Below are 15,470 nucleotides of genomic sequence, written 5' to 3'. Positions count from 1 at the left end.
TATCTAATTCATGTAGTTTATAACCATAACATAATATTGTTTAATACTTGTTACCTCAATATGAATGAAAAATCTGTCAAAAAATGTTAAAGATATTCCAATTAATCAATTATAACATTCAAGAGTGGACAGCTTTATATTATTTTCCCTTGAATCAAGATAATACAGTGTAGCAAATGAATTAGGAAATTCTTATCTATCAAAGTAATATTCTTGAATGTGAATTTGTTATCCTGTAATAATATATTTGCCTGATTGTACTAAATGGTCTTTATTTATCAACAGTTTTAAATAGTCTCTATATACAAAATATTTCAGCAAATGTACTAAATTGCTACATTGTATCACCAAAACTGGAAGCATTTTTATTTGATAACCAATGAAACAACTAGTCAAAATAATATGTATAAAAACTTTAAGAATAGATAGAACACCTTTTGGTCTTCAAAACCGAGCAAAACCCATGAAGAACATGTACATCAAGCTATATAAGCCTATGCATAACAAAATGGGACAAATTTCAAAAGAAAAACCAATGGCTTCCAACAGAATACTGCTAATCAAAGTGCTTGTAATCACAGAAGGGTAAAGATTTCTTTAATTTATCAGTGGAAAGTATAATAGAATATTGCATTGTGAATAAAGCATTGGTTGCAGAATTTGCATTTGTAGAAATACATTTTGTAGTTGATTAAACAATAGTAATGAATGGGAGATAACTCCAATCTGTAAAGATGACTTTAACAATGACATCATTTATATTTTAAGAACAAATATAAGATTCCCGCACCTTGCAAAAAAGTAATTTTCTTGACAAGTGTAGTATCATATTGTGACTTGAATATCTGAGTTTTTATTGCATTGATAAATTTCTGATATGCTCATGGATAGGATGTATAGAATTTCATGATCAATACACTATATCACAAAAAGGTAATGATAAGCCTAAGAAGATTTAGATATCAAGTCAGTTGCATAGGGTTTTGATTGCATTTCAATCTTTACCCAAAAACAATCAACGAAAAATCCATTTTGGAATACATTTGACAACAATTACTGAGTGAGAGGCTTCTTACTTGGGACTCTTTTTGTGCAACTGTCATCATGGTCATACAAGTGAGAGGTTTAGCTAGCTACAAAACCAGGTTTAATTCCCCCATTTCTACTTCAGAAAATGCCTATCCCAAGTCAGTAATATGGCAGTTGTTTATTCATTTGAGCTTTTGGTTTGCCATTTGATAATAGACAACTTTCGAGTTGGATGCATTTCCGTCAAAAACTCCGATTTTAGTGAACGTCATTTGTGCGTTTAGGGGCATCATCACTTCCATTCTAATCGTTGAGCGAGTGGTTGGAAAACTATAATTCTATATTGTAGGAATTATTCGGCAAATTGAATTCTCAAAATGGACAATCAATACTGCTGTCATTAGGAAATTGTCAGTAAGTACCTACAGAGAAACCATTATTTCTAGTTTATCCTGCACAATGGCGATCACTAAGACGCTTGATGGACGTAAATAGTGCAGGGATACAGGCGAACCCCTCTATCTGGTAAATGAGGTCATTAAGGCGTGCATAATTGACAAGTTTTTTGCCGGTGACGGATGAACTTGAAAGTGGTCTATTGGATTTTCCTGTTCGAATTTTCCTCAGAGTTCAGTATTTTAGTGATTTTACTATTTTTTGCCCCTGATTTACCCTTTAAAATAATGTTTTGATAGATACAAACTAGAGCTATACAAGGTTACTGTGGCAGATATTTATTACCTCTTTCACCATTCTGTGCTGATTTAATGTTCTCTGTCCAGAGAATTCTTCTGATTCTACATAAACTTTATACATCGACCCACATCCTCCTAAAAGATGAAGAAAAAAAAGTACATCTAATATGTTCCTGACCAAAGGTATAATAATTTAATTTTTTCTAAAAATTTAGTTTTTTATTTAGGGTAATTTTTAGCAAATACTATGTCTGTCAGTAGTTTTACTTATGCAAGTATTTTTTACACTTGAAGATTTAAAATGTTCATGAAAAAGTAAGTTTAATCAAATTTAAATGTTGTACCAAGTTTTAAATAATTCCCCCTTTTGCTTCATTAAAAATATACTTATACAGGTAATTTTATTTTACATTCCCTGAAATTCTCAAATCTAAGGAGGACAATTCATGCTTAAAATAGTTTTCTGGGGGTTCGACGACTTACAGAAAAGAGCGACGATTTACAGAAAAGAACCGAAAAGGACCAAAAAGAACCGAAAAGGAGAACAAGTTTTTTGTAATCGAAGAAAATTAGCAAATTGCAAAATAATATAAGTCTATTATAAATAAAAAGATATTTTTCACAAAAGTGTATTATTAGGTTTTGAAACCTTATACTGCGACAGGACTACATATAATAACTGACCGTCTGTACATGTATGTGAAAAATTATAGGTGAGTCGGATGCCTATCTTATGGAATAGAAGACATAGAACAGAAAATAAAATAAATTAATTCATTACTGTCAAATAATCGTTCTACGTGAATTATATTTATAAGCTAAGGGTTATTATTTTGTTTAATCTTGGTCGCTAATTCATTTCGAACACAACAACAGTTCCTTATACATTTTTTGGAATGTGTTCCATTCATCAGTGAATATATATATAACACGGACATTCGGACAATTTTTATAATATATATATAATGATGTATTTTTTTTTATTGATTAATCTCCTTTTATTCCCACGTAGCCCATCGTTTTAGGGTGACAAGCCCAGTTGTCAGCACTTTTTGTGCTGACATGAATTATCATTGATATTGATATATGATTTATAAATTAACTGTTTACAAAATTGATTTTTCTGAAATACTAAGGCTTTTTTACCTCAGGCATAGATTACCTTAGCTGTATCTGGGATACACTTTTAGGAATTTTGGATCTCACTGCTCTTCAACTTCGTACTTTATTTGGCTTTTTAAAACTTTTTTAGATTCGAGCGTCACTGATGAGTCTGTTGTAGACGAAACGCCCGTCTGGCGTATATATCATGAAAATTTAGTGCTGGTATCTATGATGAGTTTATTTATACCGTAAATTGTATTAAGAAATTGAAACGAATCAAGAACATCGTAAAGTTTTGCCAAGGTTTTCATGTAGCAGGAATTGAAATTTTTGTCAAATGTTTTTTACAATTCTATTTTCGAAAACAACGGAAATGACATTTTGACTTTTTTTTCAAAAATATTTAAATGCCTTAATCTGATACAGGGAAATCTAACTTTTTTGTAAGTCTACATATCCATATAAATGTTCAATCTAAATTTGAATTATACATTCCTTTATTACGAGGGGGAAAATTGGTGTATAAAAATATACATTGTTTTAACTTTAAATAATAATTATATGTATGTTCTTTTCGGTCCTTTTCAGTTCTTTTCGGTTCTTTTTTGTAAATCGTCGCTCTTTTCTGTAAATCGTTGGACCGGTTTTCTGGTTTTCTTGTAATAATTTAAACAGAATTCAACCTTTCAATTCAAGAATTTTAACAAAGAAATCTATTTTCCCACAAATGTTAAGTTGTTGAGACATGTAAATTGACAGAATTATAACAATAAAAGACAAAGGAGATGTTTGTATGTTATTCGTGAAATTATACTCTATACATGTAAATAAAATTTAACCATACTATTAAAGAAACCTGCATTAAAAATCTGAAGGACAAAACAAAAGAATATATAGCTTCTCTTAAGATGCAAGAGATAAAATAAATGTTACCTGATATATCTAAAGCTTGTATGTCAGAAGCCTTGGGAAATTTTTCCTTGAGTACATTAACAATTTTCTGTTCTCCTTCAGTTAAAGTGCTTGCCTCTGTACATCTATGTCTCAGTGAAGATCTACATAGATTTGTCAACTATAACATAAAAATATGTAGATATAGAGAATCAAATAAATGTAATGAAACAATTCCTGATGTAATTTTTTGTCCATGACATTTATTAAACTAGACTTCTGCCTGCTTGAATTTGTTCTTTTCCAAGCTTTTCAATCTGCTTCCATCAATGCCTTTGGTACGAAAAACAACTTTTAGGGAGTAGCTATATATATCCACAATCTATACTAGGTAGGGGGACCTTGAAGAAACCTTTTAACAAAACTGTTCATGTAAAGTACTTAAATGTATAGCAACCAAGGATAAAGTTAATGAATTTTGATGTATATATAGTTTTCAACGAAAGAAGTTCAAAAGGGTAAATTCCAAGAGAAATCAGAGGATACATAACTGAAGAAATATAAAAATATTTATCAACTTTAATATATTTTAACAGAAGGTCCTTTAAAATATCAGAGGCGGATTTAGGGGGGCAGGGGGCCAGGGCCCCCCTTTTTGGGAAAAAATTTGGTTGCTTATATAGGGAATCACTAAAGCATGACTGGAGCGGGCCCCCTCTTAGGTCAGTCAGTGGGCCCCCACTTATGAAAATTTCTGGATCCGCCACTGAATATTAATACTGCTAATATATTTGAATTAACATTCTTGAATCATAATTTCCACCTGCACTATCCTCGCACTATTTCTGACTGGAATTCACAACCTGAAGCAATAGGTATGTCTGACACCCTGGAATCCTTCAAAAGTAGCATATATATATATATCCACTCTAACACTTGAAGGATCCACAGCAACTTATTAAACTACGAAGCCACTGCACATACATGTAATGTATATATTATGTTATTGTGAACTATTTTTCTTTTGTCATATTAATTTTAAATTAGTCCATATACATGTACATATATAGCACACAAGTTCCGGGAAGTTTTACACTCATACCTAGGAGTCTACTCCGGTAATCAAAATATTACTATATTTGTTCTAAATGGAATAAACAGAATCAAATATGATTAATTTGTATAAATTTATATGATGGCATTGTTTGTTCCCAGGATCATGATGATACATGTATAATCTATTCACAAATGTGACCTAAAAAATAGGACTGTTTTAGTATTTACCAGGATTGTAAAAACAATAGCAACATGACAGGTGCCATATGTGGAGAAGGATCTGCTTAATACTGTAACCCTTGCGGAACACCTGAGATCACCCCCAGTTTTTGGTGGGGATCATGTTTATTTTTTTTCTATTTTGTGTACTATTATATGTCTGTATGTCCTAGGTAACTGCAGTGAAACTTTTATAATTAAATATTGAAAACAGAATATTTACATTATATCAATTTAACAATCGGGTGGCGAATAAACCAGGTCCCGATTCGAGTAGGTGCCGAAAAGTCCTCTAAGTGTCGATTAGACCAGGTGCCGATTTAACCAGGGGTCGAAGTGGCTAGAATTCGTTATGAAACGTTCGAAATCTCTTTGTGTCTGAAGCATGAGCACTTTATCTAGGTGTATCAAAGGTGAAACCGCTGTTCAGGTAAGTTTCTTTCACTATTTTGAGGGCTTTTACCTGTGTAAGACGAAATTTTCGAAACATTTCACGTTCACCTCTAAACAATTGTTCCGAAAAGAATGATGGACTGGTACCTTCTAACCAATCCACTTCTCTTTGCTCTAAATGCACATTCTGGTTTAAGGGCTAATTCGGAAATCCTTCGTGGAAAATGGCAGCGCCCAGTCGAAGTGCAAGATTTTGTTTAAATTTTAAACTCGACTCGGTATTATGGAACAAAGTAGGCAAGGTATGAAATTCTATTTTAACTCTTTGTCACAAATTTTGTATTTTAGATTTGTTTTTCGTTGGAATAAACAATTAACGCATTCACAGGGCTTCCATTGTCCCAGATTTTGACCCTTTTCGTCTGCTAAATAAAAAATCTTACTATACAAATCCTTGGTTAAACCAATTTGACAAATAAACAACAACATTCTATTCTATCTAGAGCCTTGTTGACCTTAAAGAATCTTGAAGGTTCTAGGATGCATCCTCTTTTTGTGTCACATAAATAATTTACCAGAGTAAACTCCTCATAAATTAGTCTAATACACCTTATCGCTATTCCCGCTTGACCCGAGAATCTGTTCCGCTTGAACTATTGGCGTCATACAACAATCACTTTTCCATTGTGGCGTCAGATATTTTGAATTATGACGTCAAAATTTTACGGGACCCTGTGTGATGTCCAGTAATGACGGACAAAAAGCGATAAGGTGTATTGTCGACGACTGCTGTACAGGGAAATCAAAAACCAAAATGACCACAACAAACTACAAGAGGACCTGAAATCACTAGAAAAATGGTTTGACCACTGGGTTATGCTCTTCATCTCTTCAAGGCCCCAAAAATGTAAAAAAAAAAGTAAAAGCCAGCTGTTTTACAAGTGTAGCGGGGTTGCTTCCCCTCAGTACAGGTAGAACATAATATGAGGCAGGCATAACCTGTGAATGGGGACGAAGTCTGTTTATATTATTTTCTTAATTCAATCATGTTGATAAAAGAAACCGAAATACCGTACGTAACGTTCCCGATTTTGGTTCTGATGTTAGGGAATTAGCTGTGACGTTCTTTAAGTTATGACGTCATATTCGATGTAAACAAAAGAAACGCTTTCATCAGGTAACGTAACGTTTTTTTTCATATCAAACAATTATTAAAATTGAATTTGTATTGAGATCCAATCTTATGTTTTACTAGACTGATAAATATAAAAAAAAATAAAGTCTCATGCAAACAAGACAGATTTCTGCGCAAATGCGGGAAAACCGGAACAGGAACTAGATCTGAAAAAAAAAGTTAACGATTTTGAGTTCATTAGTACAATGAAAAATTCAGGAAATTTTCCCAGATTTTTTTTTTCATTGATTTTTCTACCTTAATTGGGGACTTCGTCCCCATATAAAGCCAGTCTTAATCAACTGAGCTAGAGAATCGATTCTTTGGCTCAGTAGGTTAACACACTGACTGTCACCCAGACGACAGGAGTTCGAATCCCGGTGGTGACGATATGAATTTGTAGAGTAGATACATGCTCTCCGGTTACATTTGGCGCCCGACTAAAATCACTAGGGATGGTTGTCTGGAGTATAGCCAGGTTTGTGTTGTTAAGAGTCATATATGAAGATATGATGACTCTTGTGGTGGGGGAATAGAGTAGCGGGGTTGCTTCCCCTCTGTAGGTAGAACATATAAAGCTAGTCTTAATCAACTGAGCTAGAGAATCGATTCTTTGGCTCAGTGGGTTAACACACTGACTGTCACCCAGACGACCGGAGTTCGAATCCCGGTGGCGACGATATGAATTTGTAGAGTAGATACATGCTCTCCAGTTACATTTGGCGCCCGACTAAAATCACTAGGGATGGTTGTCTGGAGTATAGCCAGGTTTGTGTTGTTAAGAGTCATATATGAAGATATGATGACTCTTGTGGTGGGGGAATAGAGTAGCGGGGTTGCTTCCCCTCTGTAGGTAGAACATATAAAGCCAGTCTTAATCAACTGAGCTAGAGAATCAATTCTTTGGCTCAGTGGGTTAACACACTGACTGTCACCCAGACGACAGAAGTTTGAATCCTGGTGGTGACAATATGAATTTGTAGAGTAGATACATGCTCTCTGGTTACACAGCCTTAACAACCACACGCTAGAAAAAGTGTCGTCAATCCCATATCTTGGATTACAAATACAGGAAGACCTTACATGTAAGTGAGGTAGTAATGCCTTTTACTGTTAGGCGTCAACAGTCATTTTCTGCTATTGTTAGTGTCAAATTGATTAAAAATTTTACTGTGATTTGTCAAAATATCCTTATCCTGATTCATCCGAGCTCTCAAATAATTATCGTTACCATGATTTTTGGAAAAACATGAAAAAATTCTACAGGATTCGTCAAAATCATTTGATTTTTTATTGTCTAAAAGAAAGTGCACATTTTATAGTCATGAACCAAAAATTATCGTTAACATCATTTGGGAAGAATTTTTACTGTTATTCGTCATGAAGGTAACCACCACAAACATATGGATCAAAGCCAGTTCCACGCTAGGCTTCCTTAGATATTCCTTAAATATGAGAAACCTAAACAAAAACCTAAAACAAATGTACAGCACTGCCATAGGGAATAGCATAAAGCAGCATATATAGCACTTATCATGCTTTTAAGATTAATTATGGAGTACAGTATGGATCAATTATCTAGAACCCGTATACGTAAATAGACATCTATAATTTTTTCGTTTTTTTTCTTACCTTTTTTTTTTAACTGAAAGTTTTTCTTTTTAGCAGTTTTAGTACATATAAGAAAGAAGATGTGGTATGATTGCCAATGAGACAACTATCCACAAAAGACCAAAATGACACAGAAATTAACAACTATAGGTCACCGTAGGGCCTTCAACAATGAGTAAAACTATACCGCATAGTCAGCTATAAAAGGCCCTGATAAGACAATGTAAAACAATTACCTTTTTTTTTAACTGAAAGTTTTTCTTTTGGCATTTTTAGTACATGTATAGGCTCCATCCATAGAAAAAAAACATAATTGATACAAATGTATATTCAGCACAATTAGCTACATGTATTTAGTTTGAATTAAAATTAAAATTAAAATGGAGTTTTGTTTACTTCTTCAGACAAAGAAATTCTCCACAACACCTGTCAGCCATGTTAAAGAGCATTCCAAAATGTTTCCTGCCCAGATGGGAAAGATGTTACCAGATGGAACCTTTGATGGGAAGATAGCCTTTATAACTGGTGGAGGAACAGGACTGGGGAAAGGAATGGCTACCATGTTGTCAAAACTAGGTGCTCAAGTCGTTATATCTAGCAGGTAGCATACATGTTATGATGTACATGCTATTAGAAGTTTATATTTACTTTGGAATCTTTAAGTTAACTTTTGTATCAATAGGTTTCATCAGAAGTTTATTTATAAGGGGTCTTGCCGGCCTTAAATATTAATGAGATGCTATTTTAATTTCTCTAATTCTATGGAAATTTATCGCTTTCCGAACCATTGTATAAATAAAATTAATCAAGGTGTGGTTGCCGGTGATCTCAGAACATCATTGGATGATTTTAAGGGTCATGACCTTTTTTTAGCTAACTGAATGAATCAAAATATGCGAACAGGTGTTAATGAAATTGACAACTTCGTGCAATGTGAAAGGCACTCGAAGGGGATTTTCGGTTAACAAAAAAAGAAAATGTAATTTTTAATCATTAGAGAAACAGATTCTTACATAGTTACTCGTGAATTATCGGATTTATCCAATCTCGATAGTTAAATTATAAATTTTAAAGTACTCGCCGAGGCGGCTCGGACTTTAAAGTTGATAATTTAACTATCTCGATTGGATAAATCCGATAATCCACTGGTACCAATGTAAGAATCTATATTTACATGTGTTTTTAATTAAATATCATGCTTTTATTATTGTTTTAATAATTTGTTGAACCCAAATTTGCAAGTGTTGGAAGAGATAAGGATTAACAGAAAAGGGGAGATAATTCAAATTGAAAAAGGGAATTTTTGAAAATACTCACATATCTCCCTCTGCTGTTTTCCTTGCTATATTAGTAGAATGGCATTAATGTTACAGTCTGTGCATCTGTCCAACATAAGACTCAAATTTTGTTTCAAAGTAGATTAAAATTGTGGTTTAATGTAGTTTGTGTTCTCATCAACTTGAATCTTAAAGATAAACATATATGCAAATTAGGGTTTTGTCCTGGTGCACTCAACTTGGAAATGTAATAGAAAAAAAATTGGTTTATGTTAGGTTGTGGTTACATCAACTTGAAACTACATGTAAGTACTCAATTTCACTGTCACAAGTCATTATTAATTAAACTGTCTAATTATATGCAAAATTAGGGTTTTGACTAAGATTTTCAGATTTACTGTCTGAACAATAAAAGGTGATAGTGTGAGCATGGCGTTGTTGTTTTGCTTGATAAAGTAACATCTACAATCAAATATGTCACATACATGTATCATATTTGTGAAAGCATTAAATATGTTAAATAACATTTTATCGCATTTCTATTTTCTTCAGGAAATTGGATGTATTAGAGAAAACAGCATCTGAAATTTCCTCAGAAACAGGAAACAAGGTACAAATATTGTTTGATAATAAGTTATGCATATGACATTCTATTTAAACATCATTTTTATTAGGTTGGGCTGTCTATTATTTATTAGGACTCTTAACTGTTTCAAAGAGCACTCTCATTCATTATATCCAAAGCAAATTTGTTATTGATGTAGAGGAGGGGCATTAAGTTTTACCTGTGTTGTCTGTCCGAACAGTTCTCTTACTTCAGTTAGCTTCAACCAAATGTTATGAATCTTATACAAAATTTTTATAACCACATAAAACAAAGATCATATTGGTGTCTCTTTAACCTTTAGAGAGTTCCCTTTACAGATGGAAAAGATACTGAATTTTTCGTTTCAGTCCCCTTACTTTAGTTTGCCTCAACCAAATGTTACCACAAAACAACTTTTGGGAGCGTCACTTTTTCCATTCTTGAGTTATATGTCCATTTATAGGGTTATATGCAAGTCGGGGCATCATCTGTGTCAATTGGACACATTCCCCATTTATTTTGATATCTTCCATACTTTTTTTTCTCAAACATGACATTGTTGGCAAAGAGGGACATAAATCTAAAAAGTTAGGTACTGAACCTTTTACACCTATTGATTAAGGGCTTTTTGGACATAATATAAAAATATAATCTGCTCAAAATTTTAAAAATTTATTGTCCAGGTCGTACCAAAGCCTCTGAAATAAGAGACACCATGACCATGAAACTCATGTTTTACATTTATTATGTATTGAGGCTTTTTAGGCATAAAACTGTTTCAAGAAAACATTTACACATGTATCTATAGCTGCAAATGTTAAAGAACCTTTAGCATTAGAATCAAGTTTTGATGATTTGAAGTAAGTTTTTTGAAATTTGAAATTGCATATATTAGAGTATAACTCCAGAATATGTTTGCCATAAAACGTTTGTTCTGTTAATTTTATGCATGTTTTCCTCCTAGGTTTTACCCATCGCTGCTGATGTAAGAGATCCTTTATCTATTAAATCTGCCGTAGATGAATGTGTATCAGAGCTAGGATTACCACATGTTATTATCAACAATGCAGCGGGGAACTTTATCTCACCATCTGAGAAGTTATCGGCCAATGCCTGGAAAACAGTAGTTGATATAGTCCTGAACGGATCAGCTTTGGTCTCATTAGAGATCGGTAAAAGGCTTATAGAGGCTGGTCAAGGTAATTATATAATACAAGTGGTAATAACAAACTGTTTCATCAAGTTATTATAACTTTGGACACCAGCAGTTTCCTTATCCTAGTATTGAATAACATTACTAACGTCTACAGTTTTTCTCCCCTTACCACAACAGTAATTATTACATAGAAATTATTTTGTTTTGTAACTGTTTGTTGAATTTGAAATTGTCCAAAGAATGTGCAATTGTCTTGTCCTATCAAGGTCATATATGAAGATAAATCTCACGGCAGATAGAAGACCAGGAGTTAATGGTACTGTACAGGAATCACATCTATGTTTCCTCCACTTATATCCTCCCTGTAGTTAAACTTGATTAACTTGAATGCCACATTCAACAGAGATTAAAAATAGGAGGCACAGAATCCTGTTTTAAGGTCAAAGTCAAAAAGTTTTAGACTCCTAGCCCTCTTAACATGTTAGGTCCATATGCTTCACACAACATTAAACCATGACTAGAAGGAATGAGATGTCCTTGATATAAAAATAAAACTCCACCATCTACTATAGGTCACATAGTCTATTTCAAAACTAGTAGGGAAGGTCATTACAATTTGCAAGCTACTCCTATCTATCTTGCATCAATTTTTAATTTGCATAATACTGAAGCTGAAGGCAGATATATTTATTACCCTCAGTTGTAGTTTGTTGTAATGAGTGATGTGTTTATTTTTTAGGTGCTGCATTCCTGGCTATAACAACGATTTATGCCACCAGTGGCTCTGGTTTTGTAACACCAAGTGCAGCTGCCAAGGCTGGTGTAGAGTGCTTGACAAAGTAAGATAAATCATAAAATAGAATTAGATGTTGGGATGAGGATAAGTTTTACAACAAAAAAGAATCATATTACAAATGTATGTTCCATGGATAAAAACTACTGGAGTTTTTTTTCATTTAAAATTATGTCAACATATTTTTGCAAAGGTCTTGATAGGCTATAAACACTTTTAACAGACCAGGATATAATCTTGATGTTCTGTACAATAAAATAGAATAACAGGAAAGTTTGATTATTTGGTTTGAGTAATTATAAATAGTTTTAAAAGAGATGTAAAAGATATTAAAGTTTAGTAGAAAACAATCCAATAATACCATGGCAAAACACTTTTAAAACACTCAAAAGACAAATAACAGCATACAAAACACAACAAAGAAAACCAAAGACTGAAAAATGAAACAGTTAAATGTCATTCATACCCTTTATAACCACCTGATAGGAAATTTATGCCACTAATCCTGGGTATGAGCTTCAGTACTCCTGCACGGATTGCATACAGCAAAATCATAAAAGGTGCAGGAAAACACAATCTTGTACAATGTCCTGAGTTAATATTCACATTCTCAAGACATAAACATTTAGTCTAGTTACAAACTACAAGAAAGATGTGACTTGCCCAAATACCAGATACTGGTACTCACCAATTGCAACATAATATTAAACACTGAAAGAAACATAATAAATTTTACTTTTTACTTTTGACTGATTACAACTCTAATTAACAAACAAATTGTAGGTCCCTAGCGGCAGAATGGGGAAGATATGGGCTAAGATTTAACTGTATAGCACCAGGACCAATAGAAACAAAGGTAAAACACAGATATTTTTAGTGAAATAAGTTTGAGAAGCTTAATATTCTTTAACAACACAATGTAATTTACATAGTTATTTCCCTGTAGTGTTAGGTACCATCTTAACCTTAAAAAGATCAAACTTGTAAGGTTTATAATAAACAATATGGAATAAGATTTATTTTACTTGCTTGAAGTCAATGAGGTAACCAGTAAATTTAAATAATCCATTTAATACATTACAGGGAGCTTTTGGAAGGTTAGATCCTACAGGACAATTCAAGGAAAAGTTATATGATGTTCTACCTGTAGGCAGATTAGGAGAGGTCCCTGAAATAGCCAATCTAGCAACATATATGGTCAGTGACTATGCTAGCTGGATGACAGGGGAGGTAAGCGTAAAGTATATGATATACATTTGCAGTTACTTACTTATCACGATATTGACATAAAGAAACAAATCATAATTTACATGCTAAATTTTGAATTACCAATGGGTTTCATAAGTAAAAAATATAGAGGAATTCTGTGATGTTGAAACTAAATTGATGAAATAATACTTACAAGTCTGACAACTTTCCAAAACCATTGATTAAAAGCATAGTATATGAAAAAAAATATCATTTATAATTTACACTCTTTAAAAAGTAAAAACACAAAAATACTGAACTCCGAGGAAAATTCAAAAAGGAAAGTCCAAAATCAAAAGGCAAAATCAAAAGTCCAAACACATCAAACAAATGGATAACAACTGTCATATTCCTGACTTGGTACAGGCATTTTCTAATGTAGAAAATGGTGGATTAAAACTGGTTTTATTGCTAGCTAAACCTCTCACTTGTTTGAAAGTCGCATTAAATTCCATTACATTGTCAACGATGCATATACAAAACAAACATACTCAAAGACTAAAAATGTCAAAAATAGGGGTACAGCAGTCAATATTGTGTTATCATCTTAATCAATATAAAAACAACAAATGTAACGAAGAAGCACGAAAAGGCATGCATCAAATTTAACATACTCATTTTGCTTATCTTATACAATAAAATTGAGAAAGGAAATGGTGAATATGTCAAAGCGACAACCACCCGACCATAGAGCAAACAACAGCCGAAGGCAACCAATGGGTCTTCAATGAAGCGAGAATTCCCGCACCCGTAGGTGTCCTTCAGCTGGCACTTTATTTATCTAAACTTTCTTATTAAAATTTCTATGTTAATAGTACTTTACGTTGGCAGACTCTAAACAAATATGAACATTTTTACATTTGTTTAGAGTCTGCCAACGTAAACTATACTATATATATGATTTCAGAAATTCAGGAATGAGGAGATATTTTAACGACGGCAGTGAAATGTGTCAGAATTGCTAAAATCATACATTTCAATTGCATTTTTCAGATTACATTGCAATGTGCAGTAATCAAAATAGATAAAATCTTATTTTATTAGATGGCCTTACTTGAGAAATGTTAATGTGACACCAAAACTCAAACTTGATCTATGTTTTGTAGAAATAACACAATTCTCAACTTTCAGGTCTTTTTAACTTAGTTTTATATTACAATGATCCTTCTAAGTAGACTTTAAGATTACCATTTCCATTACAGGTGGTTAAATTTGATGGTGGAGAATATGTAAGTAGAGCTGGTGAGTTCAATGACCTAAAGGTCGTCAGTAAAGAACAATGGGACATGTTAGAAGCCATGATCAGAAAGGCAAAGTCAGAATGATTAGTGAAAGAGGGTGACACTCTATACTACATGTGCTGATTCTGTTTGATATAAGAACATGACTCTCTATTTTATTGATTTTGTTCATGCAAAACAGTTGTGGAAGATGACTAGAAAACCAACCATGAAATATTTCAATTATAAAATAAGTGAAGCATAAGGACACAGAAAATATCGTAATATTGAATGAAGATTTTATTTGTTTTGATTTGGAAACTCCTGTTTTAAAAAATCAGAATATATCCAATTCCAAATAATCTTTCATCTATGACATGTTTACCAAAGTGAAAAAAGAACCTCCTATAGAGAGAGGCCTGTGATATATATGTATGTAGTTTTGTATATTTGAATTGATAATTTATATTAAAAATATTACAATGTTGTACCATGTCATTTCATTAAAAACAATCATTGCATTCTTCCAATCCTGATCAAATTGTATACCTCTTTGTTGGGGCATACATCTAATCTCTATCAAAGTTTTAATATTAAAAAAGAAGATTTGGTATGATTGCCAATGAGACAACTCTCCACAATAGACTAAATTACACAGAAATGACAGTTAAAGGTCATTGTACGGCCTTCAACAATAAGCAAAGCCCTTACAGCATAGTCTGTGATGACTTGTTTTGATCCTCATCAATCCAAAGATACCTTACCGTATCATAAACCCAATCATTATCAAAATTATATAATTCTTGGTCAGGCTATATTGATCTTTCATCAAACACTAGTTCTTGATTACCAATTACCAAATTTGTTAAGATTTGTTTAGGGGCCACTTGAAGGATGCCTCTGGGTTTGGGAGTTTCTCGCTGCATTGAAGACCTATTGATGACCTTCTGCTGTTGTCTGTTCTATGGTCAGGTTGTTGTTTCTGACACATTCACCATTTCCATTCTCAATTTTATTG

The 15,470-nt window shown here is 32.9% G+C and overlaps 1 protein-coding gene across 2 annotated transcripts; it reads left to right on the top strand.

Annotated features, from left to right (window-relative positions):
• Positions 1-5,300: 5,300 nt before the first annotated feature.
• On the top strand, positions 5,301-14,940 carry LOC134720595 (2,4-dienoyl-CoA reductase [(3E)-enoyl-CoA-producing], mitochondrial-like). Of its 2 annotated transcripts, none has more exons than XM_063582938.1 (8): positions 5,301-5,424; positions 8,577-8,773; positions 10,002-10,059; positions 11,000-11,234; positions 11,931-12,030; positions 12,768-12,840; positions 13,068-13,214; positions 14,435-14,940. In XM_063582938.1, exons 1-8 carry the CDS (start codon positions 5,380-5,382, stop codon positions 14,555-14,557), a joined length of 978 nt encoding a protein of 325 aa, XP_063439008.1. In that variant the 5' UTR covers positions 5,301-5,379; the 3' UTR covers positions 14,558-14,940. The 2 variants fall into 2 exon arrangements, with proteins under 2 accessions (XP_063439008.1, XP_063439007.1); XM_063582937.1 differs by lacking the exon at positions 5,301-5,424 and adding an exon at positions 5,555-5,689.
• Positions 14,941-15,470: the final 530 nt, after the last annotated feature.

This window comes from Mytilus trossulus, chromosome 6 (assembly GCF_036588685.1).
Source record: "Mytilus trossulus isolate FHL-02 chromosome 6, PNRI_Mtr1.1.1.hap1, whole genome shotgun sequence".
Lineage (NCBI taxonomy): Eukaryota > Metazoa > Mollusca > Bivalvia > Mytilida > Mytilidae > Mytilus > Mytilus trossulus.
The sequence above is the reverse complement of the archived record's forward strand: the minus strand, read 5'-3'. Positions and strand labels throughout refer to the sequence as shown.

What these genes read in the sequence shown, in the direction of transcription:
- LOC134720595 (XM_063582937.1), top strand. Translation starts at nt 5,612, where the DNA reads ATGGCAGCGCCCAGTCGAAGTGCAAGATTTTGTTTAAATTTTAAACTC. An exon ending in CCTCAGAAACAGGAAACAAG is followed by an intron (nt 10,060 to 10,999) that starts GTACAAATATTG and finishes TTTTCCTCCTAG; the next exon opens with GTTTTACCCATCGCTGCTGA. An exon ending in GGTGTAGAGTGCTTGACAAA is followed by an intron (nt 12,031 to 12,767) that starts GTAAGATAAATC and finishes AACAAATTGTAG; the next exon opens with GTCCCTAGCGGCAGAATGGG.